The sequence below is a fragment of the Schistocerca piceifrons genome, chromosome 3 (assembly GCF_021461385.2).
Source record: "Schistocerca piceifrons isolate TAMUIC-IGC-003096 chromosome 3, iqSchPice1.1, whole genome shotgun sequence".
Lineage (NCBI taxonomy): Eukaryota > Metazoa > Arthropoda > Insecta > Orthoptera > Acrididae > Schistocerca > Schistocerca piceifrons.
In genome coordinates, this window is record NC_060140.1 from 928,120,194 (window position 1) to 928,146,882 (window position 26,689).

A 26,689-nucleotide genomic window follows, 5' to 3' on the forward strand; every position below is an offset into this window, starting at 1 on the left:
AACTGATTTGGAAGCGAAAGGTAACTTAAAGAACGAACGAAATGGGTAAGAAAATGTAGTATCACCTGTACAATGAAAATATTTTTACCCTTCTCAGAGTCATCTGTGTGATTAATTCTTGTGATAACGTAATTTTAGATGAAATTGTCTTACTGTTTTATGTGTGAATATATGAGTATGATAACAGTATAATTGAGAGTCTCTTATCAGGTGTGTCAAATGGTTTTGGCGTGCAAATAACCATTGTTCTTATTACTATGTATGTTTAAGGAAGGTTTCTCCATATTTATCATGTGAAAAGACATATGCCGCGACAGTCAAGAACAGGACGAATTAGAACAATATTGTAGTGGTAAAAAAGCTGTGTTGAAGTATCATTGAAGTCAAAAAAATGGCTCTGAGCACTATGGGACTTAACAGCTATGGTCATCAGTCCCCTAGAACTTAGAACTACTTAAACCTAACTAACCTAAGGACATCACACACATCCATGCCCGCGGCAGGATTCGAACCTGCGACCGTAGCAGTCACGCGGCTCTGGACTGAGCGCCGAGAACCGCTAGACCACTGCGGCCGGCAGCATTGAAGTAGCCTGTTGGATTAACTAGTACTGGATTGAAGTAGAATTTTGAGTAATACATGTTTATGGTTAGTTAGTTTGTAGTATAGACAACAGGTGTGCATGTGTGTGTGTGTGTGTAAATAACACGTGAACCCTATGCTGTCCTGACCTATACTTGCACAAGGCATAATCTTATTCATTTTAGTGAATTAATAAGTAGCATTTGATTTATTAAAACGCAAGTGAACCACATTAGTGATGTGGATTTAGGTTGGTTGGTTTGGGGAAGGAGACCAGACAGCGTGGTCATCGGTCTCATCGGATTAGGGAAGGACGGGGAAGGAAGTCGGCCGTGCCCTTTGAAAGGAACCATCCCGGCATTTGCCTGGAGCGATTTAGGGAAATCACGGAAAACCTAAATCAGGCTGGCCGGACGCGGGATTGAACCGTCGTCCTTCCGAATGCGAGTCCAGTGTGCTAACCACTGTGCCACCTCGCTCAGTGGATTTAGGTATTATATTGTCAGTTCATTTAATTTTTATTTTTGTACTGTCAAGTCATTTCACTTATTTTTTATATTGTCAAGTCATTTAACTTCTATTTTTATATTGTCGATTCATCTAACTTTTTTATTTAAAAAAAAAATTAATCTCACTTTTGTTCTTAAAAATTGTGAAAGACAATACTAAGTGGTATTATGTATGACATTTTGTAATCACATAACTATGATGAACAATTTCTGTGAATGCAATTGAGAACGTGAAAACGAACCAGCTAAACTCTTACGAGACAGCGGGAGCAGCGAGGAGGAGGACTAGTTGTAAACAGGCGGGTTTCCCAGCATGACACACTGTCAACAGGGCCACTTCTGGAGCGCGCTCGCCAACAAAAGAAGGGCTGCGGGGCAAACACTTTCCCTTGCACCCGGAGCTAATGGCCGGCCGCACCAGTGCGACCCTTTGTGGAGGCGATGACCTGAGATGGCCGAGCAGTCCACCGCGCAAAATACATCTGCTGCCCAGGCAACACACGCATGCGACCGTGACGAGACGGCCGCGGTGAAACGACAGAAGACAGGGGATAAAGGGGCATGGAGCCTTTTGACAGGTACTGTCCAGAGAAACTTGCAGACGTCAACAACGACTATCAACATTTCTTGGCGGAAGCCCATTGTCAAGCGACAGTAAATCATGGTTCGGTGTTCTCTGATTGCTAAGGGTGGCACAAAGAAGAGCCACTAAGTGTCATCCTTGCCCAGGAATATCAAACCGGCGAGCCAATTGAGGATAACTCAAGAATGTAACAACACAAGGGGCGTGGAGCTTTCGACACATACCGTCCAGAGAAACTGGCGGACTTCAACGACGCCTATCAACATTTCCTGGCGGATGCCCACTGTCAAGCGACAGTAAATCATAGTTCGATGTTCTCTGGCAGCTAAGGGTGGCACAAAGAAGAGCCATTAAGTGGCATCCTTGCCCAGGAATATCAACCTGGCGTGTCAAACGAGGATACCGCACGAATTTGACAACACAAACATGGAACCAAATCGAGATGTACATGACACGGGACACCAAGAGAAACTTCATGAGAGGGCAGAGACGGCGGGATTGCACGCAACAGATGGACAAAAATCCCTACTGACAGCTGCGGCGACGACCCCCCCCCCCCCCCTCTTATATTGTGCCATGGAACAGTGGAACTACTGAGTGTGCCAGTGAACAGTTATTATACGGTTCTTAGTCCAATGCATATACGTGTGTTCTGTCAGAGAAACTTTGACTCATGTGTTTTGCAGGGGTTCGATTTATTGGTGTTTATTAGACTGACTCTTGTATTTTTCCGGTGTTCTATATATTGTTTTTTTTTAGACTTTGACTCTTGTATTTTGCAGGTGTTTTATTTATTGGTGTTTTTTTTAGACGTTGACTATTGTACTTTCAGAGCTGTTTTATTGATCAATGTTTGTTTTTGTGTGATGTATTAGATTTGTAATATTTTGTTTCGTAAATTCAGTCCTGTAGCATTGCTTCGTTTATCAGTCAGATAGCTATTCATTCTCATTGGACTGTGATCGATTAGCCTTTGCATGGGGCATATTTATAGTGAGGAACCCCATAAGGGTAACAATCACATAATTAATTGTAGTTTCAGTATAATGACACAGTGCTCATTGTTTGCTAACTAACTGAAATATAGTAGAGTGCTAAATTAGTGCCACAAAGTTATTTCAATTCTACAAATTATTAGTTTTATAAGATATAGAATTTTCTTGCGATAACCACTTTGTAAAACATGTTTTTTCTCTTTTTTTTTTTTTTTTTTTTTTTTTTTGCTTTTACGGATTGGGCATTGTAATTTCCTGCTTTATAATACTGATGTTATTTTCACGTTTTTTCTAATTGCTGTGGCACCTTTGCTATTTTCATAAATTTTACTTGTTAACAAACAGTCATCAATTTTCCTGTGATCAGTTGGCTCTTGCAATGAGCAAATACTGGTGAACTCCATAAGGGTAACAACCAGAAATTATTTTCATATTAATGACACAGGAACCATTGTTTTTACTTGCTGACCGAATTAGGTCTAAACTATCTTTTAAATAGGTGTCACAGATTGTTTTTTTCTCTTTGAAATTGGTAGATTCTAAAGATGTGTTGAAATTATTGTGTTTTAGCAAGTAACTGGTGACCTTTTTCCTTTTCTTTACATTTTTGGTTTAAGTTGGGTGTGAGAAGCCTGCTTGAGAATGTCCTAGCATGGCCAGAAAATTCCCTGCACAGTCTTTTCCCGGAGCGTTGGGGTTATGAAAGGTCTCTATTGGATTCCTTTCATGTTATTTTATTAAATCTGTTGTCATTTACGGCATAAATTCCTCTTCTAAATTTACTGTGGTGTTTCTGACTATCTGGGAGGAGTCTGAGCAGTGAAACTTGTTAATTTTACACATAAACAAGAACGATCTGTCACACTACTACACTTTAAAACACAGTTTATATGTAATTCATGTCACACAGTCTCATACAGAACCAACATCTGCTTTCTTTTATATACTGTATATGATAAGATACTCTCATCCCCCTTCCCTTCTGTGTGAGAGGATGAATGAACAAATGTATTTCTAGTTGCATGCTTGAGGGTAGCAGACAAGGCTGTCTGCTAGAGAACAGTAGGACCAACGTCGGAACGGGTAGCTACGCTTTCTAAAAGCAAAGACGTTTCTATCCTTAGTATAGTCCTGTCCATCCCTTGTCATTTTGGTATAGGAAGCTGCCTCTCTGGTCACTTTGTATCCATTAGAGCGCTCGATAGGAGCCCAGGTCAGTCAGTCCACAGCGAGCGTCTGAAGTGGTAAGATCTCCGGCTAAGCGGGTGTCTGCTAAGTCCGTAGGACAATGGATTACTTAAGTTCAGCCTAACTGAAAATTTAATCACCCTTATTTCAGGTTTAGCTCTAAAATATCTAATGTTATTTTAAATTGCAACGCAGTGTATTTCGAGTTTGAAGTTCAGAAAATCTTCCAGTAGTTGCTTTGTCACTACTTTGTGAGTAAAGTGGAACCACGTGTTGATCAGTAACTCTAACTAAGATCATTAATCTTAAATGCGAATGTGCGTGAGATTATAACGTCTCGTCTTGACAATATTTTTCATTATAGCAACTTTTCTTTATGTTCAACCGAGATGGGGTGTACTTTGTGAGATCAGTACCACGTGCTTATACAATTGTTTGACCCATCAGGTTAATAGTAAGACGATAGTAACCAGTTCGCGGTTTTTCTTTTGTAAATTGCGTTTCGATGTAATTTATTTTAATTATCAAAATTATTGTGGAGTTACACTCTTTGTGTAAACCAAGTTGACCATGTGAAGCATGTGGTGTAAGCATCAAAGTAGCCCTCAGCTATTCTTTTCGGGAAGATTTCACAGAGAGTTAGTATGAATTCAGTATACCAGTGTGTGGTAATTTCATGACGGACAGGATTGCTCTACGAACGTGAAAATTGAATCGGTTGGTTGTGGTTAATTTCCTCTTGCATATGTTTCAACGTTCTTTGTGTGTTATTTTATGAATGCAGTGTTGTATGCAGTCTCCCACTCTTGGCTCCATATTTGATGTGTTCCGTAAGATAACAATCTCACATTTTCACAATCCTAAATAAGGCACAAGTTTAGTTATGAATCAAGTTTAATATGCTGAAATTTCAATGATCAATGTAAAATAAATTTCCAAATACAAACTGATTTATTTCTTTTTATTTAAATTCTCTTTTATATATATATATATATATATATATATATATATATATATATATATATCACCGGTTGACTATTAAAAGATTATAATTAATGTTGGTCTGGTTGGGAATTTGGTAAGCTAGACTGGATACCTGGTGAAACAGTTGCGCGGTAATGCAAGGTTAACTTCCCCAGACAGCTCACAGCTTCTAAACAGCTTTTATTGTCTATCAGCACCGCTTTCATAACAAATTAAAGCAACAACTTTACAAGTGTTTGTTAATGTTGATGTTGAAACCTGTCTTTAAAAAATTCGAGAAATGTCTTAGAATGGCAGTGCTCAATGGCCAGAAACATTATTTGCTGTGCAAACCCTGCAGAGCAGGCGTCTCGAACCAGGCTGCGTAGTCGTATACCGTAAGGTAGGCCTGCACTACGAGGATATAGCTTTATTTCCCCCTGAAACCTCCATCTTACGACCTAGGTGCAGGTTCACCTACGAATGTTGTATATGGAAATATGACATAGGCTAGATCTAGAGTTTTAAAAAGGCCTTAGGAAAACTGTTTCATATTTATGTATCCTCCCAGATTTACATGAGGTGAAACAGAGAAATGAATTTTTTATTTTTCAAAAATAAAGAGGTCTTATACGCTGCAAAAAGCAACTACTTTACTAAATATTTAAACGTTAGAAGGAAAATTTGACCTATCTTTTCCTTTACGTGCTTCTTAGAGTTAAAGTACATACTGTCAGAGAACTGTCCCTACCTGCACTGCTTTAAACTATATCATGTGGGATACATTCAGTGAACTACAGATTTTATGAAAAATACTTTGGTAATCACTTGTAAACCGCAAAATAAATATTCCTCTTAACGAAATATCGTTTCATATTGAACATAAACACGTAATGACAGTATTACCAGCTATGTGCAATACACGCTGTCGACTTTTTGACACTGCAATGCAATTTCGTACACTCGTAAGTGAAATTAACAACAACGATTTGGTAATCACCCAAATCAGTCAAGGCACGTTTGCAGTCGCTGTTCGAAAGAACGATGAGCATATGTAATTACAGTGGATGATATAGTAGAGCATGCACTGTCGATTTGATGACATATCGTCTGATGCAGATTGGTCTTCGCTATAGACTGCGTCTTTGAGTGCTCCCCACAGAAAGAAATCAAGCAGAGTCATATCGGAAGACCTCGCAGGCCATTTGACAATAGAATTTCGTCCTGTCGAACACCCAGGAAAGTTCTCATTCAGTATTTTCTTTGCAACACGGGACGAGTGAGCTGGGCAACCGTTGCCTGTAGCCATATACACTGCCGAATGTCCAGCCGTACCTCTTCTGGAGGAACAGACAGAAGGTTTGTCGGAAATTGTGCATACGTGTGTCTATTTAGAACGCCTTAGATAGTGTAAGGTCCCACAATGAAATTTCCTATGATCTACATCTACATCTACGTGATTACTCTGCTATTCACAATAAAGTGCCTGGCAGAAGGTTCAAGCTGTCTCTCCACCGTTCCACTCTCGAACAGCACACGGGATAAACGATCACTTAAATTTTTCTGTGCTAGCCCTGATTTCTCTTATTTTATCGTGATGATCATTTCTCCTTATGTAGGTGGGTACCACCAGAATGTTTTCGCAACCGGAGGAGACAACTTGTGATAGAAATTTCATGAGTAGATCCCGTCACAACGAAAAATGCCTTTGTTTTAATGATTGCGGCTCCAATTCACGTATCATGTCTGTGACTCTATCTCCCCTATTTCGCGCTAATACAAAACGTTCTGCCCATCTTTGTACTTTTTCGATGTCATCCATCAATCCCACCTGATATGGATCCCGCACCGCACAGCAATACTCCAGAATACGGCGGACAAGCGTGGTGTAAGCAGTCTCTTTAGTAGACCTGTTGCACCATCTAAGTGTTCTGCCAATGAATCGCAGTCTTTGGTGTGCTCTACCCACACTATTATCTATGTGATCGTTCCAATTTAGGTTATTTGCAATTGTAATCCCTAAGTATTTAGCTGAATTTACAGCCTTCAGATTTGTGTGACTTATCCCGTAATCGAAATTTAGCTGATTTCTTTTAGTACTCATGGGAATAACTTCACACTTTTCTTTATACAGGGTCAAATGCCACTTTTCGCACCATACAGATATCTTATCTAAATCATTTGGCAAGTCATTTTGGTCATCTGATGACTTTACAAAACGGTAAATCGTCTGCAAACAATCTAAGACGGCTACTCAGATTGTCTCCTATGTCGTTAATATAGATCAGGAACAATAGAGGGCCTATAACACTTCCTTGGGGAACACCGGATATTACTTCTGTTTTACTCGATGACTTTCCGTCTATTACTACGAACTGTGACCTTTCAGACAGGAAATCACGAATCCAGTCGCACAACTGAGGCGATACTCCGTAGGCACGCAGTTTGGTTAGAAGATGCTTGTGAGGAACGGTGTCGAAAGCCTTCTGGAAATCTAAAAATATGGAATCAATTTCACATCCCCTGTCGATAGCACTCATTACTTCGTGAGTATAAAGAGCTAGTTGTGTTCCACAAGAATGATATTTTCTGAATCCGTGCTGACTATGTGTCAATAAATCGTTTTCTTCGAGGTACTTCATAATGTTCGAATACAGTATATGTTCTAAAACACTACTGCAAACCGACGTTAGTGATATAGGCTTGTATTTCAGCGGATTACTCCTATTTTCCTTTTTGGGTATTGGTGTTACTTGAGCAATTTTCCAGTCTTTAGGTACGGATCTTTCTGTGAGCGAGTGGTTGTATATAATTGCTAAATATGGAGCTATTTTATCAGCATTCTCTGGGAGGAATCTGACTGGTATACAACCTGGACCGGAGGCCTTGCCTCTATTAAGTAATTTAAGTGCTTTGTTACACCGTGGATATCTATTTCTATGTTTCTCATATTGGCAATTGTTGTTGATTGGAATTCAGGAATATTTACTTCGTCTTCTTTGGTGAAGGAGTTTCGGAAAACCGTGTTTAATAACTCTACTTTAGCGGCACTGTCATCAGTGACTTCACCGTTGTTATCGTGCAGTATTGATGCTGTCTAGCCACTGGTGTGCTTTATGTATGACCAGAATCTCTTTGGGTTTTCTGCCAGATTATAGGACAGAATTTCGTTGTGGAAATTATTAAAAGCATCTCGCATTGAAGTACGCGCCATATTTCGAACTTCTGTAAAACTTGGCAATCTTGGGGATTTTGCATTCTTTTAAATTTGGCATGCTTTTTTAGTTGCTTCTGCAACAACGATCTGACCCATTTTGTGTACCATGGGGGATCAGTACCACCACTTATTAATTTATGCGGTATAAGTCTCTCAATTTCTGTTGATACTATCTCTTTGAAAACATTCCACAACTTTTCTACACTTACATGATCAGATCGGAAGGAGTGAAGACTGTCTCTTAAAAAGGCGTTAAGAGCATTTAAATCAGATATACTTTGCGTTCATTTTTGATGGTTGTAGGTATTACGGTGTTCAGCTTAGCAGAAACTGCCTTGTGATGGCTAATTCCTGTATTCGTCACGATACTATTTCTCCAGGATTGTTGTTGTTGTTGAGATCTTCAGTCCTCAGACTAGTTTGACGCAGCTCTCCATGCTACTCTATCCTGTGCCAGCTTCTTTATCTCCCAGTACCTACTGCAACCTACATCCTTCTGTATTTGTCTAGTGTATTCATCTCTTGGTCTCCCTCTACGATTTTTACCCTCCACACTGCCCTCCAATACTAAACTGGTGATCCCTTGATGCCTCAGAACATGTCCTACCAACCGATCCCTTCTTCTAATCAAGTTGGGCCACATACTTCTCTTCTCCCCAATCCTATTCAATACCTCCTCAGCAGTTATATGATCTACCCATCTAATCTTCAGCATTCTTCTGTAGCACCACATTTCGAAAGTTTCTATTCTCTTCTTGTCTAAACTATTTATCGTCCATGTTTCACTTCCATACATGGCTACACTCCACACAAATACTTTCAGAAACGACTTCCTGACACTTAAATCTATACTCGATGTTAACAAATTTCTCTTCTTCAGAAACGCTTTCCTTGCCATTGCCGGTCTACATTTTATATCCTCTCTACTTCGACCACAATCAGTTATTTTTCTCCCCAAATAGCAAAACTCCTTTACTACTTTAAGTGTCTCATTTCCTAATCTAATTCCCTCGGCATCACCCAAATTAATTCGACTACATTCCATTAATCTCGTTTTGCTTTTGTTGATGTTCATCTTATATCCTCCTTTCAAGACACTATCCATTCCGTTCAGCTGCTCTTCTACGTTCTTTGCTCTCTCTGACAGAAGTACAATGTCATCGGCGATCCTCATAGTTTTTATTTCTTCTCCATGGATTTTAATACCTACTCCGAATTTTTCTTTTGTTTCCTTCACTGCTTGCTCAATATACAGATTGAATAACATCGGGGAGAGACTACAACCTTGTCTCACTCCTTTCCCAACCACTGCTTCCCTTGCATGTCCCTCGACTCTTATAACTGCCATTTGGTTTCTGTACAAATTGTAAATAGCCTTTCGCTCCCTGTATTTTACCCCTGTCACCTTCAGAATTTGAAAGAGAGTATTCCAGTTAACACTGTCAAAAGTTTTCTCTAAGTCTAGAAATGCTAGAAAAGTAGGTTTGCCTTTCCTTAATCTTTGTTCTAAGATAAGTCGTAGGGTCAATATTGCCTCACGTGTTCCAATATTTCTACGGAACCCAAACTGATCTTCCCTGAGGTCGGCTTCTACCAGTTTTTCCATTCGTCTGTAAAGAATTCGTGTTAGTATTTTGCAGCAATGGAATATGAAACTGATATTTCGGTAAATTTCACATCTGTCAACACCTGCTTTCTTTGGTATTGGAATTATTATATTCTTCTTTAAGTCTGAGGGTATTTCGCCTGTTTCATACATCTTGCTCACCAGATGGTAGAGTTTTGTCAGGACTGGCTCTCCCAAGGCCGTCAGTAGTTCTAATGGAATGTTGTCTACTCCCGGGGCCTTGTTTCGACTCAGGTCTTTCAGTGCTCTGTCAAACTCTTCACGCAGTATCGTATCTCCCATTTCATCTTCATCTACATCCTCTTCCATTTCCATAATATTGTCCTCAAGTACATCACCCTTGTATAGACCCTCTATATACTCCTTCCACCTTTCTGCTTTCATTTCTTTGCTTAGTACTGGGTTCCCATCTGAGCTCTTGGTATTCATACAAGTGGTTCTCTTCTCTCCAAAGGTCTCTTTAATTTTCCTGTAGGCAGTATCTATCTTACCCCTAGTGAGATAAGCCTCTACGTCCTTACATTTCTCCTCTAGCCATCCCTGCTTAGTCATTTTGCACTTCCTGTCGATCTCATTTTTGAGACGTTTGTATTCCTTATGGGCTGCTTCATTTACTGCATTTTTATATTTTCTCCTTTCATCAATTAAATTCAATATTTCTTCTGTTACCCAAGGATTTCTCCTAGCCCTTGTCTTTTTACATACTTGATCCTCTGCTGCCTTTACTACTTCATCCCTCAAAGCTACTCATTCTTCTTCTACTGTATTTCTTTCCCCCATTCCTGTCAATTGTTCCCTTATGCTCTCCCTGAAACGCTGTACAACCTCTGGTTTAGTCAGTTTATCCAGGTCCCATCTCCTCAAATTCCCACCTTTTTGCAGCTTCTTCGGTTTTAATCTACAGTTCATAACCAATAGATTGTGGTCAGAGTCCACATCAGCCCCTGGAAATGTCTTACAATTTAAAACCTGGTTCCTAAATCTCTGTCTCACCATTATACAATCTACCTGAAACCTGTCATTATCTCCAGGCTTCTTCCATGTATACAACCTTCTTTTATGATTCTTGAACCAAGTGTTAGCTACTATTAAGTTGTGCTCTATGTAAAATTCTACCAGGCGGCTTCCTCTTTCATTTCTTAGCCCCAATCCATATTCACCTACTACCTTTCCTTCTCTCCCTTTTCCTACTACCGAATTCCAGTCACGCATGACTATTAAATTTTCGTGTCCCTTCACTATCTGAATAATTTCTTTTATTTCATCACACATTTCTTCAATGTCTTCGCCATCTGCAGAGGCACCACTGTAGTAGGCGTGGGCTTCGTGTCTGTCTTGGCCACAATAATGCGTTCACTATGCTGTTTGTAGTAGCTTACCCGCACTCCTATTTTTTTATTCATTCTCCAGGATTATTTGCTGCTAAAAGGTCAAGTATGCTTTCGCAACCATTTATGCTTCGAGTGGGCTCATGAACTAATAAATTGTTCAAAATAATTTTCTGAGAAAGCATTCAGTACAATTTAGGGTGACGTTTTATGCCTGCCGCCGGCTTTAAACGTATAATTTTTCCAGCTTATCGAGGGTAAATTGAAGTCACCACCGACTATAATTGTATGAGTGGGGTACTTATTTGAAATGAGACTCAAGTTTTCTTTGAACTGTTCAGCAACTATATCTTCTGAGCCGGGGTGGGTTGCTAAAACGATCCAGTTAATAGTTTAGTCCGATTGTCAGGTATAACCTCTACCCATACTATTTCACACGAACTATCTCCTTCAATTTCTCTGCAATGGAAACTACCTCTGACAGCAATAAATACTCCACCACAAACTGTATTTAATCTATCCTTACTGAACACTGTTAGATCATGTGAAAAAATTTCAGCTGAACTTATTTCCGGCTTTATCGTCTCTCTGTACCTACAACTATTGGAGCTTCAGTGCCCTCTATTAGGGGTTGGAGCTCTGGTTCTTTCCCAGCACAGCTACGACAATTTACAACTACAATACCAATCGTTTTTACAACTGTTTTACCTGCCCACTTTTAGATGGTCGCCCCTTCTGTGGTTCCCTGTTGCACCATACGTTCATGCTCCATGGCCGTTGATGTTGCACCTGACGAAACCAGTATGGATTTTCGGCTGCTCAATAGTGCATGTTATCCAGATTTACATTAGGGTCGTTTGTAAACACTTCTTCATCGGTAAAGAGCAAACGTTGGAAAAAAACGTAGCGTCGTCTCTCAGTTCCTGAAGAGTGAACCGATAAAATTCTGTACGATGTTCGAAATCACCGTTGTCGAGTGCCCAGTGTAGTGGTAGATGATAGGGATGGAAATTTTGTCGGTGCAAGATGCGAATGAGAGTCGTGTGCCGGATTCCACATTCCTTAGCAATCTGTCTCGTACCACTGTGCAGGTCCATTAGCGTCGTAGCCAGAACAGCTTCTTCGTGTTCTCTGTCAGTTGCAGTCTTCTTTCTTGTCTTCTTTTTGAAGTTCAAGCAGTCTATCGCAACTAGCGTCTTAATAACCCGTGCAATTGCCTGGAGCATCGGACACTGGCGATCCAGGTAGGTAGCCCCACACCGCTGTACTATTTTTACGGTATTTTTTTTTACATTCACCACATAAAAGTAGCATATCCATCGTCTCCTCATTGGTATATTTGTCTGCAAGCAACGAATATCGAAACAATAATGAACGGCCTGCTGTGCAGACAAGTAAACAGGCAAATGTGTTGACATTTTGACACAGCGTAGCACGGGCACCCTTAATGCCGATTATGGCCACCGTTCTCTCACATTCTAGGACATTTCTCGAAATTTTTTACTACATTTTTCAACGTGAACATTAAGAAACGCTATACCACCTACTTATCTTTAAAGAAAAAGATTACAAATATTAGTAAAAAAAAAAGAAGCAGACCCCCCTCAAAAGCTATCGAACGCAGTTATAAAAATTATACGGTGTCATCTAAAAATGTATTTGCTTCAATATCTCCGTTGGTATCAGCGCTAAAAACATTAAATAAACAAAAAAAACAGGTGACCCTCCACTCTCTAACATTTGTCAAAAACCGCATTTCTATATGTGTAACCGTTCACGAAATAAAAGGGGTGTTACGCCTTACGTAACTCACCCTGTATAGGGATGAAGTGTCCTCCTCTATGTAAAAGCAGAAGATGACAGCGGTTTGAACTGCAAGATAATGTCAAAACCCTTGAGTCGAGTCATTATAATGTTTGACTGACTTGGTTATCAGGTGAGTTTTTGGTGTACGAGTAACATTGTTTGTTTTGATAATTCATGGTGTACTTCAGGCTGTAAGCTAGATCAGCAGCGTTCAGCAGACAATTTTTATGTATTTAGATGTACCAAGACCGAGATATGGTCATTGACTAACCTATAATTTAATTAGGTAGTGCTAATTAAGATTGTGTGCATTTTAATAAATTATTGAGATGGTTCTGATGCAGAAGTATTCAATTCTAAAGCCCATTGTGCTTACAAAGTATGTCTTGTATTTTGCTGCAATGTTAGAATTTTTCGAGTTTTGTAATTGCACCTATGTACAACCTTCATGTCTTTTGATAAATAATTTTATTTGCGAAATATCAACTTTGTATTGTCCTTGCTTTTCATTCATCTTTGGTCGTGTTGTGTGTAAACAAAGTAAAGATTCTCCTTTTACATTCCTGTTTAAGTGATGTATCATAATACAACCACCTTCTTCATTCCTTCGTAAAATGGCGTTTGTTTGAGTATAGTGTGATTTTGTGGTTGAGTATAAGAAATAGAATGTTAGAGAGCCATAGTTCCAATTGGTAAATATTGCACCAGTTTGTTTTGTACTTAACCTCTGTTATGTGTAGTTCAGTTGTAATATAAGGCATCTGTTATGTTTTCTAGTGATGCGCAATTTTTGGCCCCTTAAAATGGTGGCGAAACATTACTGAAAACCATTAGTGATGACACTACGTTCTATGACAAAACATCAAATTGAAATATCAAGACACTTTCCATATTTATAGTTGTAGCACTTGTAGATGTTGACATATTTAAATTGAGGGTGCATTATACCCAATACCAAAAGTAGGCCTAATTATTTACAGTCTTCCACTAATTCAGAATGACTATTTGTTTTTGTGTTTGCCTAGTATTTTAGCTAACATGATGATGTCAAGGATGATTACATGATGTGCACATGATAACCTTCAAGGTCCATGATTGTTGGAGGTCATTTCTCATTCAGACATACCTACTCATTTTGGTTATAGTATATTGGAGATCACACTATTATTCGAATTTCTGAGGACAATTGTATCTAGAGGGGACCGACATTAACTTAGAGACCATGCTTGCACATAGATGAACCACTGCACAGGAAGATCACAAATGTCTGATGAATGGTCATTAGCTGTATGGTATGGTCGACGGTCCCCTGTGAGTCAAGTTGTCGTCCATTTGATTATGGGACATCATAAACCCATTGCTACCAGGACTCTGTGGAGACAAATGCGAAGGCTTTAGTAACTGACGACTGACATCACTTTCAGCCCCTTCCCATAACTTTTGGTCACTCCGTCTACGGTTCTCTTCACTGGAAATTTTCTGCAAAGCTGCCCCCTCAAATATAGACTGACCTTCATCTGACGCAGTTCCGACATGATGTCGCGGTCCGGGTCCCGCAGCCAGCGCAACGACTTCTCCGCAGCGGCGTCCTTCCCCACGGCCAGCAGGTAGTAGGGCGACTCGGGCATCCATGCGAAGCACGCCACGGCCACCAGCGGCGTCACCATCCCAATGATCGCCAGTGTCGTGTACGAGACGAACGGGCCCACGCAGTAGTCGATCATGAAGCCGGTCGTCATCGAGACCTGGATCAGCGAGGAGAGCCCGCCTCTGACGTCTGCCTGCCAACGGAAATTACACAATACAGCACTACAGCATTCGAATCCACATTTGAAATGAAGCTAATAAAAAAGTAAAAATCATGGTTAATGACAATACTGAACCCCACACAGAATGTTTCCAAATGCAGTCTTCAACATCTACATGATTTAGAAGCGTGTTGATGTTGAACTGTGCATTTACAAACTTGTATGTGGTAGGTGTGCTTCACCCCTTCTACAAAAGCAGAAGAATGTATGGTTCATACAGTTTTTGGTAAATCGAACTTTGCAAGCTGTTGTGTCTGGAGGCTGGGCCGACACCGTGAAGTTGAGATGGCTGAAAAGGCAAGCTAGACTAACGCAGACGGGCGTGAAGTACTGGAACAGGCTACGTAATTAATGTTATTAAGAAAAGTACGTAGCTGTATTAATACTTATCTTTAATATCATTGTGGTACATCGATCTTGACGATACACAGGAGACTTCAATTACAATCACTGTTTGGCTAATGGCGCCTTGCTAGTTCGTAGTCATTAACTTAGCTGATGGCTATTCTGTCTCTCGGCTAATGAGAGAGAAAGGCTTCGTACAACTGGGCGGTAGCTAGGTTCTCGTACAACTGGGCGGTAGCTAGGTTCTCGTACAACTGGGGCGAGTGCTCTCTCGTATCACGAGACCTGCCTTGGTGGTGGCGCTAGGTCTGCGATTACACAGTGGCGACACGCGGGTCCGACATGTACTAAATGGACCGCGGCCGATTTAAGCTACCACCTAGCAAGTGTGGTGTCTGGCGGTGACACCACACAAGCCATGCAATTGAAAACTGTTACACAGTAAACGACATCGATGAAACACTAGAGATACTCCTCGCTGCAGACATTTTAAATAATCAGGGGTATGACAGGAAGCAAAAAGTCTAGTAAGCACGGTTCTGAATAGCAGGCCTTAAGAGCTAAGAGCATTTCTTCATCTTTGGTACTATTAAGCACATCTTTTCTGTTGCAAGCTCTTTGGTTCCCACATTTTGGAGATGGTAGAGTGGACCAAAACAAATAAAATGACCAGTAAACACAGCTTCTAAACTACCTATTTTCAGAGCTATGAGCACTTCATCCTTGTTTCTGTGAAATAAATATCTTCTGCTGAGCTCTTAAGATATGCATTTTTTGACCCAAGTCTAGTAGACTTTTTTTTGTTTTGGTCCGTGCTACCTCCTCCCAAACTACTGAAATCACATAGCAGTAGAAGAGATTTGTTTCACAGTATTAAAAATGAAGAAGTGCTCGTAGTTTTTAAGTTATGCATTGTAGATTAGATTAGACTAGATTTACTTCCATTGCAATTGATTCGTAGTGACGAGGTCCTCCAGGATGTAGAACATGTCAGAAGAACAACAATATATGACAAATATTTACAACTCAAACAGATAAGCTAATGTACCATTCCACAGGTCCTAAGTGGAATGGTCATCATTTATTAATGAACACTATATGAAAGAATCATTTTACAAATACTAATGCACTGAATTTAAAATAAAAAGTTTTTATTTATTTATAAGGTAATAAATGTGTAATACAACTACGATAATACTTATTTACAATGAACACCTTACTGCACTGATTTGGTGCAGAAGTTAGATTGTACTTATACACACACATACACACACACACACACACACACACACACATATATATATATATATATATATATATATACATATATATATATATATATACAGTGAACACATTACTGCACTGAAACTGTGCAGAAGTTATATTGTACTTACATATATACACAAATCAGTTCAACGGAGTAGAAGGAGTTGGCCACCAATAAATCCTTTAGGCTTCTCTTAAACTGAATTTCATTGGTTGTTAAGCTTTTTATGGCTGCTGGGAAGTTATTGAAAATGTGTGTTCCTGAATAATGCAGACCTTTTTGTACAAGACTAAGTGACTTTAAATCCTTGTGAAGATTATTCTTATTTCTAGTATTGATTCCATGTATTGAGCTGTTGGTTTGAAAAAGTGATATATTTTTAATGACAAATTTCATTAAAGAATAAATATATTGGGAAGCAGTAGTTAGTATCCCTAGTTCCCTAAACAGGATTCTGCAGGATGTTCTTGAGTTCTCACCACATATAACTCTTACTGCACGTTTTTGTGCCTGGAAAACTTTAGCCTGGCTTGATGAATTACCCCAAAAAAATAATCCTATATGACATTATGGAATGAAAGTAAGCATAGTATGCCAGCTTTTTCATTTTTATATCCCCTATGTCTGACACAAGTCGCATTGCAAATAGAGATTTGTTAAGACGCTTCAGCAGTTCTGTGGTGTGCTTTTCCCAGTTGAATTTATTATCAAGCTGTAATCCCAAGAATTTAACACTGTCCACTTCTTCTATCTGCTTGTCATCATATGTCAGGCATATACTCGTGGAACACCCCTTACAAGTTCTGAACTGCGTGTAGTGTATTTTTTTTCAAAGTTTAGTGACAAGGAATTGGTAGGAACCAGTGATTAATGTCCACAAATATTTTATTAGCTAATCTTTCTAAGACTACACTTGATTTGCTATTTATTGCAATGTTCGTATCATCGGCAAACAAAACAAACTTGGCATCTGTTTATGTTACTGATGAAAGGTCATTGATATACACAAGAAAAAGTAAAGGCCCTAAAATAGAACCTTGTGGGACCCCATATGTAGTTAGTTCCCAGTTGGATGATGCCTGATAGCTTCATACATGTCTCTTTCCTAATAACACTCTTTGTTTCCTGCCAGAGATATAAGATTTGAACCATTTTGCAGCATCTCCTGTTACACTATAATATTCTAATTTACTTAAAAGGATATTGTGGTTTACACAGTCAAATGCCTTTGACAGATCACAAAACATACCAGTTGCCTGCAATTTTTTATCTAATGAATTAAGCACATTTCCACTGTAAGTGTAGATAACCTTCTCAATATCAGATCCCTTTAGAAATCCGAAATGTGACGTTGACAGTATGAAATGTTTGTTAAAAAGTTCTGCAACAATATACACATCTGTCATCAATGTATCATTTACTCTTAATACTATTTGTCCCTCTTCATGTCTGGTTCTACCGGTCTCCTCCTGCACTATATCCCATATTGTCTTTATTTTATTATGTGACACGATTATCTTTTCCTTGTAATATATTTGCTTTGATGTCCGTATTACAGTCTTTAACATTTTGCAGTATTTCTTGTAATGTGCTATAGCATCAACATTGGAACTTCGGATTGACAGATACAGTTTTCTTTTTGTTTTACAAGATACCCCTGTTAGTTGAGTAATCCATAGCTTCTTTGTAGACTTTACTCTAACCTTGGTAAGAACCCATGTTTATTAGAAATTTTTGCTTCGAATGGTCTTTCCTGTCACAACCCTGAATTTTGACCATTCCTGCTGGGAAAACCTGTATGCACAAACTGTGTAACCTCAATCTTAATAATAATAATATCAGTAAGCCTTTATAATACCATACTCAACAACTCTACCGTTCTCTACAACAGAATTAGTATAGTATATTAATACAGGATGATTAACAACTTCATCCTGATGGATCAACATGCACCACAAATTCTCAGCCCCTATGTATTAGGTTAGAAGGATCTAGATTTCCTTATGTGTCTTTGATAACTTTAATTTTTAACTCTGTATTTTTGTTTGATGTATTAAATTGCATGAACATTTAGAGATTACAAATTTGCACCCCTCCCCTCCCGTAACCTAGTCTTGCTCCTCAGCTTGTAAAGCTATTACCGATATTATCTTTATTGCTCTGGTCTAACTTCTTTGTCTATTTTTACATATAGTGACTTCTGTATGACTATGCTCTTTGATGCAACATCCAGGTAAATGTTCTATTCACTATTTATGATAATTTATGTAATTGTAATTACTCTATGGATGTACTGTCAAAAGTAATGTGTTGTAAAAGAATGTAAAAGTTAAAACTTTAATTGTAATTTTGGTTTATGCATAGGGAAAGTAGGTTTGTATTCATGAAAAACTCGGTGGAAAGTCCTTTCGCAACGGAAGTGGCAGGGCAGGAATAGAAAAAGTGGATCTGGCGGTCAAACTGCGAAACTCCTAACTCCTTTGTGGCATGAGTCAGACAGGCTTGCAGCAAAAAGGTGGGCATCTTGTGCACTGAAAGAGGCGAGAAGAACTGGAAGATTAAATAATATAGACTCAGATGCGGAAGTAATTTGGTTTATTTTTCATGGTGTACTTTGGTTAGCTCTGTACTATGAAAATCTGACGCTAAAAAGAGAATTTTCAGAGCTTGTTACACAGGAAGAACCATGGATACTTTTTTCGTCTTTTTTTGAGTAGCACAAGAGATCGACGCTGCCACCAGCTTCATCTGAAATTATCAACTGTGTAATGCATACTTGCATGGATCAGTTATATGGTTTCATTTTCATTAACAATTCTGGGTTCTGTAAACTTTGTGCCGTGCCACCATGTTTTATCACTAGTCATTTACCTGGAGAGGGTCCTATCCCAAGTGCTACGACAAAATCTAAGTATCCTATTTAATTGAACTGAAAAACCATTATCTTCCTTAATGAAAGTAAATAAAATTGGTGAATTTGTGAAGTACATAATTATTTAGTGAGCCTACGTTTTGAAATACTGCATGTAGTTTTCATATAGGGATAGTTAATATCTCATCAAAGTACAATTACTAAGAGCAGATTTAAAGTATTTAGTTCAAAGATATTTTTATTGCAATGATAACATGTACAACGTCATGTGTTACGTTGTTAACAGTGCTTCCTGTGTTGTGTTGTGACTGAAGTGCTCAGCCTCGATCTGATTCCACCGATAGATAAGTTTTAGATTTCACATTACAACAACAGTAATCAAGTATAAGCAATTGGCTAGAAACATTCAAACTACACTAAATCCAGGTTTCACATGTTCCACTTGAGCTAAATAATATCAGGAAGTGAATATTCCTTGAGAATGCAAATAATGATCAGTACAAAAGATACAATTACTTCATAACTATTTCAATAGTAGTAATTTCCTGTAGTTAAAATGACAAAAGAACCTCTTCTACAAGTCAGTATTGCTCCACCATTAGTAAGCACTTAGTTATAAATATCATTATCTTCCTATTGTAATGATAGTGTTACTAAGACCCAGTTGATGCCTAAATGTATTACTACTCTTCCTGTGTAGTTAAAGTCAAATCACCGGTGTATAACTTTCTAAATTGTGCTACTATCTTCCATCTTACCAGAAAACACAATTTCAGTATCAAGCAAAGTCAATCACAATAGGAAACTTTCTTTATGGACCATGTTAGTACTTGGTACAACTTTGCCTAATTAGGATGGCGACCTTTACCATTTGCGTAATTACTGTTTACTTTATTACTAATAGAAACTTGGTTCGATTCCCGTTTGTTTTTGCTGTTGTTTCCTCTCAGAAGCAATCTTTCCAGAGTCGAAAAACAGTCCAATACCTTTCCAATGCGCACAGTCACAATCACAAAAATAAAAATTCTTTCACAGGAGTAACATTATTGGTATATTACTAATCTGATAGTACGTGGTAGTCTTATAACCTCCCCTTCCCCACCCAACACTCCACTCACTCCTTCCTCTCCCCTCTCCTCACACTTCCACCCCTCCTCTTCTCCCACTTCCACCCCTCCTCTCCTTCTGTCTTCCCATCCCTTTCCCTTTCCTCCACACCTCGCTTGTCCTCTCCCTTTCCCACCATTCCCTTCCACTCCTCTCAACTGTGTCCCTTGTCCTTATTTCTCCTCTCCTTCATTTCCTCTCTGTCCTTCCCCTTATTCTCCCACTGTCAGCTTTCCTCCTCCCTTCCCCTACGTGTTACATCTTACTGCTCATGCACAGTGTTAGTTTTATGTAGTATGCCAATATGACATTAAACTGAATAACTTTGTAAACTTTGCCAGAAAGCGAAATTTTAATTTAAGGCTGGTCTGTATTTTTACTGTAACCCTTTTCTGTTACCAAAGTAATCTCCATGGACAAACGGATTCATCCATGTTGCTCCTGTGCTGTGTTAGTTTACTTGTCATTGGAATGCTTGTCATGGCAGTTAGACTGTATGTGAGGTGACGTGTTCAAACTGAAGAACTGTGTTTACTATGTCCGTGTATGCTTCTTGGCGCGAACCAACAAATCTTGCTTCGTATTGCTATTTTTGTACCTGCCTACCTTAAGGAAAAGAGTCAACACTTAGAGAAAGAGGAATATTCAATACACTGACATCCCATCTGTCATTCGTCCTGTGTTCATGGAGAAGGATTGCCACTTCCAGTTTCCCCACGTGTACCACCATCAAGCAGTGATAGCGATAATGCTGAACCAACACATACAGCCGAAAAAGTGCAGTCATCTGCCAATGATACTGACCCTAAATTTAGCCCAATGAACCATTTGGAGAACCACACAAACTCACATGGTGTGAACTTAGTGATCTGATAAGGGATTTAGATCCCGTACTCTTTCTTACCTTCACGACTGCAGCAGTGGAATCTCTCCACTGACACAGTATGTGATTCTATGTTTTGGGAGCCGCATATGCTACCTTAACTAAAGAAAGTTATACCATGTTGAAATACGCTGAGCATGCAGAACATTATGGCCACCGACCTATTATCGATACAAACCTATCCAGGCGTAAGTCTGCACGGCTGGATGGTAACGTGCTTACCTCCAATTCAAGCTGGCCTGGGTTCGATTTCCGACCGGGTTGGAGATTTTCTCCGCTAGGGGACTGGGTGTTGTGTTGTCCTCATCGTCATTTCATCCTCATCACCGGCGCGCAAGTCGCCCAATGTGGCGTCGAATGAAATAAGACATGCACTTGGCGGCCCAACTTCCTCGAATAGGGGCCTCCCGGGCAACAATGCCATACGCTCATTTAATTTCGCCCATCCAGGCGATAGCAGCGTCGCCTGGCGAGGAATGGCTGCTATTCAGATACACATGGTGCATATAGTCTCAGTGAGTGTGCTGTCCGTGTGTAGAATGGCGAAGGGGTACTATCTATCAGAGTTTGACTGAGGACAGATTCTGATGACATAGAGGCTCAGCATAAGCAGTTTGGAAACTGCATGAATTGTCGGGTGGTCGAGGAGCGCTGTGGAGTATGTCTTCAGTGCATGGCGAAGCGAAGGTGAAAGGACATACAGATGTGTTAGGGTTGGGCGGCCACCCTTCATTTCAGATGTCGGACGTTGTAGGCTGGGCACAGTGGCAAAACAGAACAGGCAGCGAACTGTGGTGGAACTAACATCAGACTTTAATGCTGGATGGCATATAAGCGTGTCTAAACACACAGCGCACCGAACACTCCTAATAATAATCCTCCGCAGCTGACGACCAATGTATGTGCCAGTGTTAACGGCATGACATTGAAAACTATGAATATCGATACCTTCTTCATCATACTGATGGGAGGGCGCGAATTCGTCGTCTTGCAGGGGAAGAACTCCTTGGCACCCGTACTGTGGGATAGAGACCAGCTGGTGGCAGCTACTTTATGCTCTGGGAAACATTCACGTGGGCGTCCGTGGCTCCAGTGGAGCTCATGCAATGCATTATGATGGCCAAAGAGTATCGTACTGTGCGCTGGCTGCAGACCATGTGCACCCCTTCATGACGGTCATGTTTCCCAGTGGCATTTTTCAACATGAGAATGTGGCATGTCACAAGGCCAGGAGTTTGATGGATTGGTTTGAGGAGCACAGTGGCGAGTATAGTGATATTGCAATGTCTAGAAGCCCTCGGGTACAGCCAAGTGCAAGCACGAAAACGGGAGAGGAGCGACATGTACCTGAGCGATCTCCCCCACGTAGGTCGGCATGGCGGCGAAGATGAGTCCAACGCCGAGGCCGGACACGAAGCGCACGACGCACAGCCAGACGGGTTCGTACTCGCAGAAGATGAGCGCCACCCAGCTGAGCACGATGGGCGCGGCGCCCAGCATGACGGTGGCCTTGCGGCCCAGCTTGTCGGACAGCCAGCCGCCCAGCCAGGGGCCCACGGCGGCGCCCAGCGACGGCAGAGACCCCGCCCACGACGCCTCCGAGGGGGTCAGGCTCATCTTCGGCAGCGCCGGCGACGACCACGCCATTACGATGCCGCCCGCCAGCATCGCCAGGTCGCCTGTCGGCAGCCATCAAAACTCTGCGAAACACCGTCATCCCTAAGACAGCTTACACAGCCGTCTGTCGCATCTCTCCTCCAAGTCTCCCTGTCGACTTGCTCTAACTATATACTACAGACCTTAAAACGAGAGAGATGGAGCAGTGGTTAGCACACTGGACTCGCATTCGGAAAGACGACGGTTCAAACCTGCGGCCAGCCATGCTGATTTGGGTTTTCCGTGATTTCCCTAAATCTCAAATGCTGGGATGGTTCCTTTGAAAGGGTGCTGCCGATTTCCTTCCCCATCCTTCCACAATCCGATGGGACACATGACCTCGCTGTTTGGTTCCATCCCCCAAATCAACCAACCAACCAACATACCTTAAGCATGGACATGTACTAAATGGTTCAAATGGCTCTGAGCACTATGGGACTTAACTTCTGAGGTCATCAGTCCCTTACAACTCAGAACTACTTAAACCTAACTAACCTAAGGACACCACACACATCCATGCCTGAGGCAGGATTCGAACCTGCGACCGTAGCTGTCGCGCGGTTCCAGACTGTAGCGCCTAGAACCGCTCAGCCACTCCGGCCGGCGGACATGTACTGCTTGTCACTGTACTTAAGTAGGAAGAATTTTTGTCTGTGTTAACTGATTTCTTCCGTCACCTCTCGGCAAAATAACTTTACAATTACAAATAAAAAGGACAGTATTTTGGATGTTCTACAGTTTTAATATAATCATACACTGCAGGCTTTCGCTGCTGGTATTTGCGTCCTGAATGATTTTTTGTTTTATGGACATGAGGCCATGGTCCAAAGTATATTTCTCTGCCTAATATTTTACATCCCAAAGCTGATGATGTCTTTAGCATTAAAAATCGGAACATGAAGCAAAGAAATATGCCTTGGGCCACGGCCTAATGCCACACAACATAAATCATCAGGTATTAAACTTATTTCGTTAAGCAGTTTTAGCTTACAGGGCTGTCGCCGGGTCTCAAGTGACTATCGTCATCAAAGAGGATCCAGTACTATGAACAACATTGAAAAATATTTTAAAGATTGAGCCTGAGATGCAGATTAGATTAGATTGATTATTCATTCCATAGACCCAGAAAAGAGGGGATCCTCCTGAGTGTGGAACATGTGAGACAAACACATTACGAACACATAATTTGAAAAACTTGAGTTTCATTAATTTTAATGGTCCTCAGTCAATAAACAGTAACATTATGTACATGAATTAAAATTAAACTAATATTTACAGGTTTAATACTTACATCTACTTTCATTAAATCCATCATTCACACAGTAGCTAGTTACTTGGCTATTACAATCAAGTATTGTCAAATATTAAAGTAAATTGTTCATTCCAATGATCCTCAGTTAAGAACAGTTAAATTATGTACAATATTTAAACCTAACCTTCCACAATTTACAGACTTAAGACTTACATCTGCTTTCCATACATCCATCTTCCACGCAGCAGGTAGTTACTTGGCTGCTACAACCAAGTATTGTCAAAAATGAAAGTATAATAAATTTTCATTAAAATGGTCTACTGCACTTGTTGAAATTCCTGGATGGAATAGAAGCAGTTGGCCACCAAAAATTATTTTAAATTATGTTTAAGTTGTGCCTTGTCTGAAACTAAACTCTTAATGGTTGCTGGTAACTGATTGAAAATATGTTTTGTTGAATACTGGACTCCTTTCTGGGCAAGAGTAAGTGATTTTAAATTTTTATGTATACTGTTCTTATTCCTAGTATTGACACTGTGTACTAAGCAGTTAGTTGGAAAAAGAGATGTATTATTTACAATAAACTTCATTAAGAAATAAATATACTGACAAGCTGTGGTTGGTATGCCCAATTCTTTGAATAGGTTTCGACATGATGTTCTTGAATTTACACTACACATTACTCTTATTATATGCTTCTGTACTCTAAAACTTTTTTCTTGGTTTGTGGAGTTACCCCAAACTATGATACCATGTGACATAATGGAGTAAAAATAAGCAAAATATGCCAGTTTTTTTATATTTATATCCCCTATGGCTGACATCATTTGCATTGCAAACACAGACTTGTTTAGGCGCTTTAACATTTCGTTAGTATGTCGCTCCTAACTGAATTTATTATCCAGTTGTAATCCCAAGAATTTTACTCTCTCAACTCCTCCTATTTCCATGCCATCATATTTTATACACACACTAGAAGGAAACCTCTTGGAAGTTCTGATCTCCATATAATGTGTCTTTTCAAAGTTTAATGGTAGTGAATTGGTTATGAACCACTTATTAATGTCAGTAAAAATTTTATTAGCTGCCCTTTCTAAATTTATATTTGATTTACTACTTATTGTAATGTTTGTATCATCTGCAAATAAGACACACTTGACATCTGGTAATGTAACAGATGACAGGTCATTAATATACACAAGAAAAAAGTAGTGGACGTAGTATGGAACCTTGGGGAACACCACATGGCATTTCTTCCCAGCAGATGATGTCTGATTGCCTACTGCTGAAGTGTTACATAATGACACCCTTTGTTTTCTATTAGTAAGATATGACTGAAACCACTTTGCAGCACTACCAGTGATGCCATAATATTTTAATTTACTTAAAAGAATGCTGTGGTTCACACAGTCAGAAGCCTTTGACAGGTCACAGAATATGCCAGTTGCCTCTAATTTGTTGTATACTGAAATAAGGACATTTTCACTGTAAGTGTAAATAGCCTTCTCAATATCAGTACCCTTAAGAAACCCAGACTGTGACTCTGACAGTATGTTATTTTCACTAAGGTGCTTAAGTAAACGCTTGAACATATCCTTTTCAAAGACTTTTGAAGAATCTGGCAAAAGGACAGCAATTTTGCCCTCCTGTTCCACTATTTTCCTATCTCTGCTACATATCCTACAGAACCACTGATGAGTCTGATCCACTTCCCCATTTCCCACGCCACTACAGTCACACCAAACTCCGGAGCTAACAATTCTACGGCTCGTCAGGTACTTTTCACTCATGGTAAGAATCTTACTTCAGCGAGAATATGTCAAATTAAATTACTGAAAAACCAGAAAACACGTTTACGAAAGATTAGGTCTGGTCTCAATCGTATGTAAACAAACTTACTTTAGTGACAATAAGTTAGATTACCGAAAAAAGAAGAAAAACACGTTTACAAAAATAAGGCCTAGTCGCAACTGTATGTAAACAAAGCTATTACCGTATGTGCAAATTTCCCACATGCCGGAACTTAAAATTTACGCTGTGTTTCGCAAAATAAGAGTTAAACAACAAACGGGTACGCTTTTCTTAACTTGCTGGAACGGAACAGAACAATTAGATGAGATTCTATAAGTTTTTTGCGCTAAAATGTATGCAAGAATACGATCGTAAACCTACTTTATGTTCCTTTCACGTTTTCTGGAATAATGCGTAAAGAGAAGTGAAACCTTTAATAGTAAGCTTGAAAAACACACTAATACACGTATTAAACTAGTTTCCTGAACTAAACTGAGTTTTATTGCAGTCTAAATCACTTATCTGTACGGCAGGACTAAACTCACGCGTCTCGCCTGGTGGAGGGCTACAAACAGAGTAAATGCCTCTTCGATACTGCAGTAGTAAATAAATTTTAAATGCTAAAGTTAAACAATAAAAAATATAAAGGGAACAAACCAGAAAAACATTGAAGACTAAACCTCTAAAAAACTCTAATTAATACTCCCATTTTTCCAATGCTTCTCATACTGTGTTCCATCCTATTTCTCCATTTTACATGTATCTGTTTGTTGTACAGCTTGCTTACAGTAAGGTCGTTTGTGTACCACTGACATATAATTTACCTGATATACTGTCTTTTACAGCTGTCACTTCTATCTTTTACTCTCTTCCTGCCTCATCTTCCACATGTATCACCTCCTCAAGCTAG

At 39.8% G+C, this 26,689-nt stretch overlaps 1 protein-coding gene across 1 annotated transcript in view; it reads right to left on the reverse strand.

Annotated features, from left to right (window-relative positions):
• The window catches only part of LOC124789235 (facilitated trehalose transporter Tret1-like), a 79,445-nt gene extending 56,748 nt beyond the window's left edge, over window positions 1–22,697 (reverse strand). Inside the window, exons 1-2 of the mRNA XM_047256530.1 lie at window positions 22,428–22,697; window positions 14,310–14,579 (exon numbers count right to left, since the gene is read on the reverse strand). Coding sequence (XP_047112486.1) covers window positions 14,310–14,579; window positions 22,428–22,697 — 540 coding nt within the window. The remainder of the gene's footprint in view (window positions 1–14,309; window positions 14,580–22,427) is intronic.
• Window positions 22,698–26,689: the final 3,992 nt, after the last annotated feature.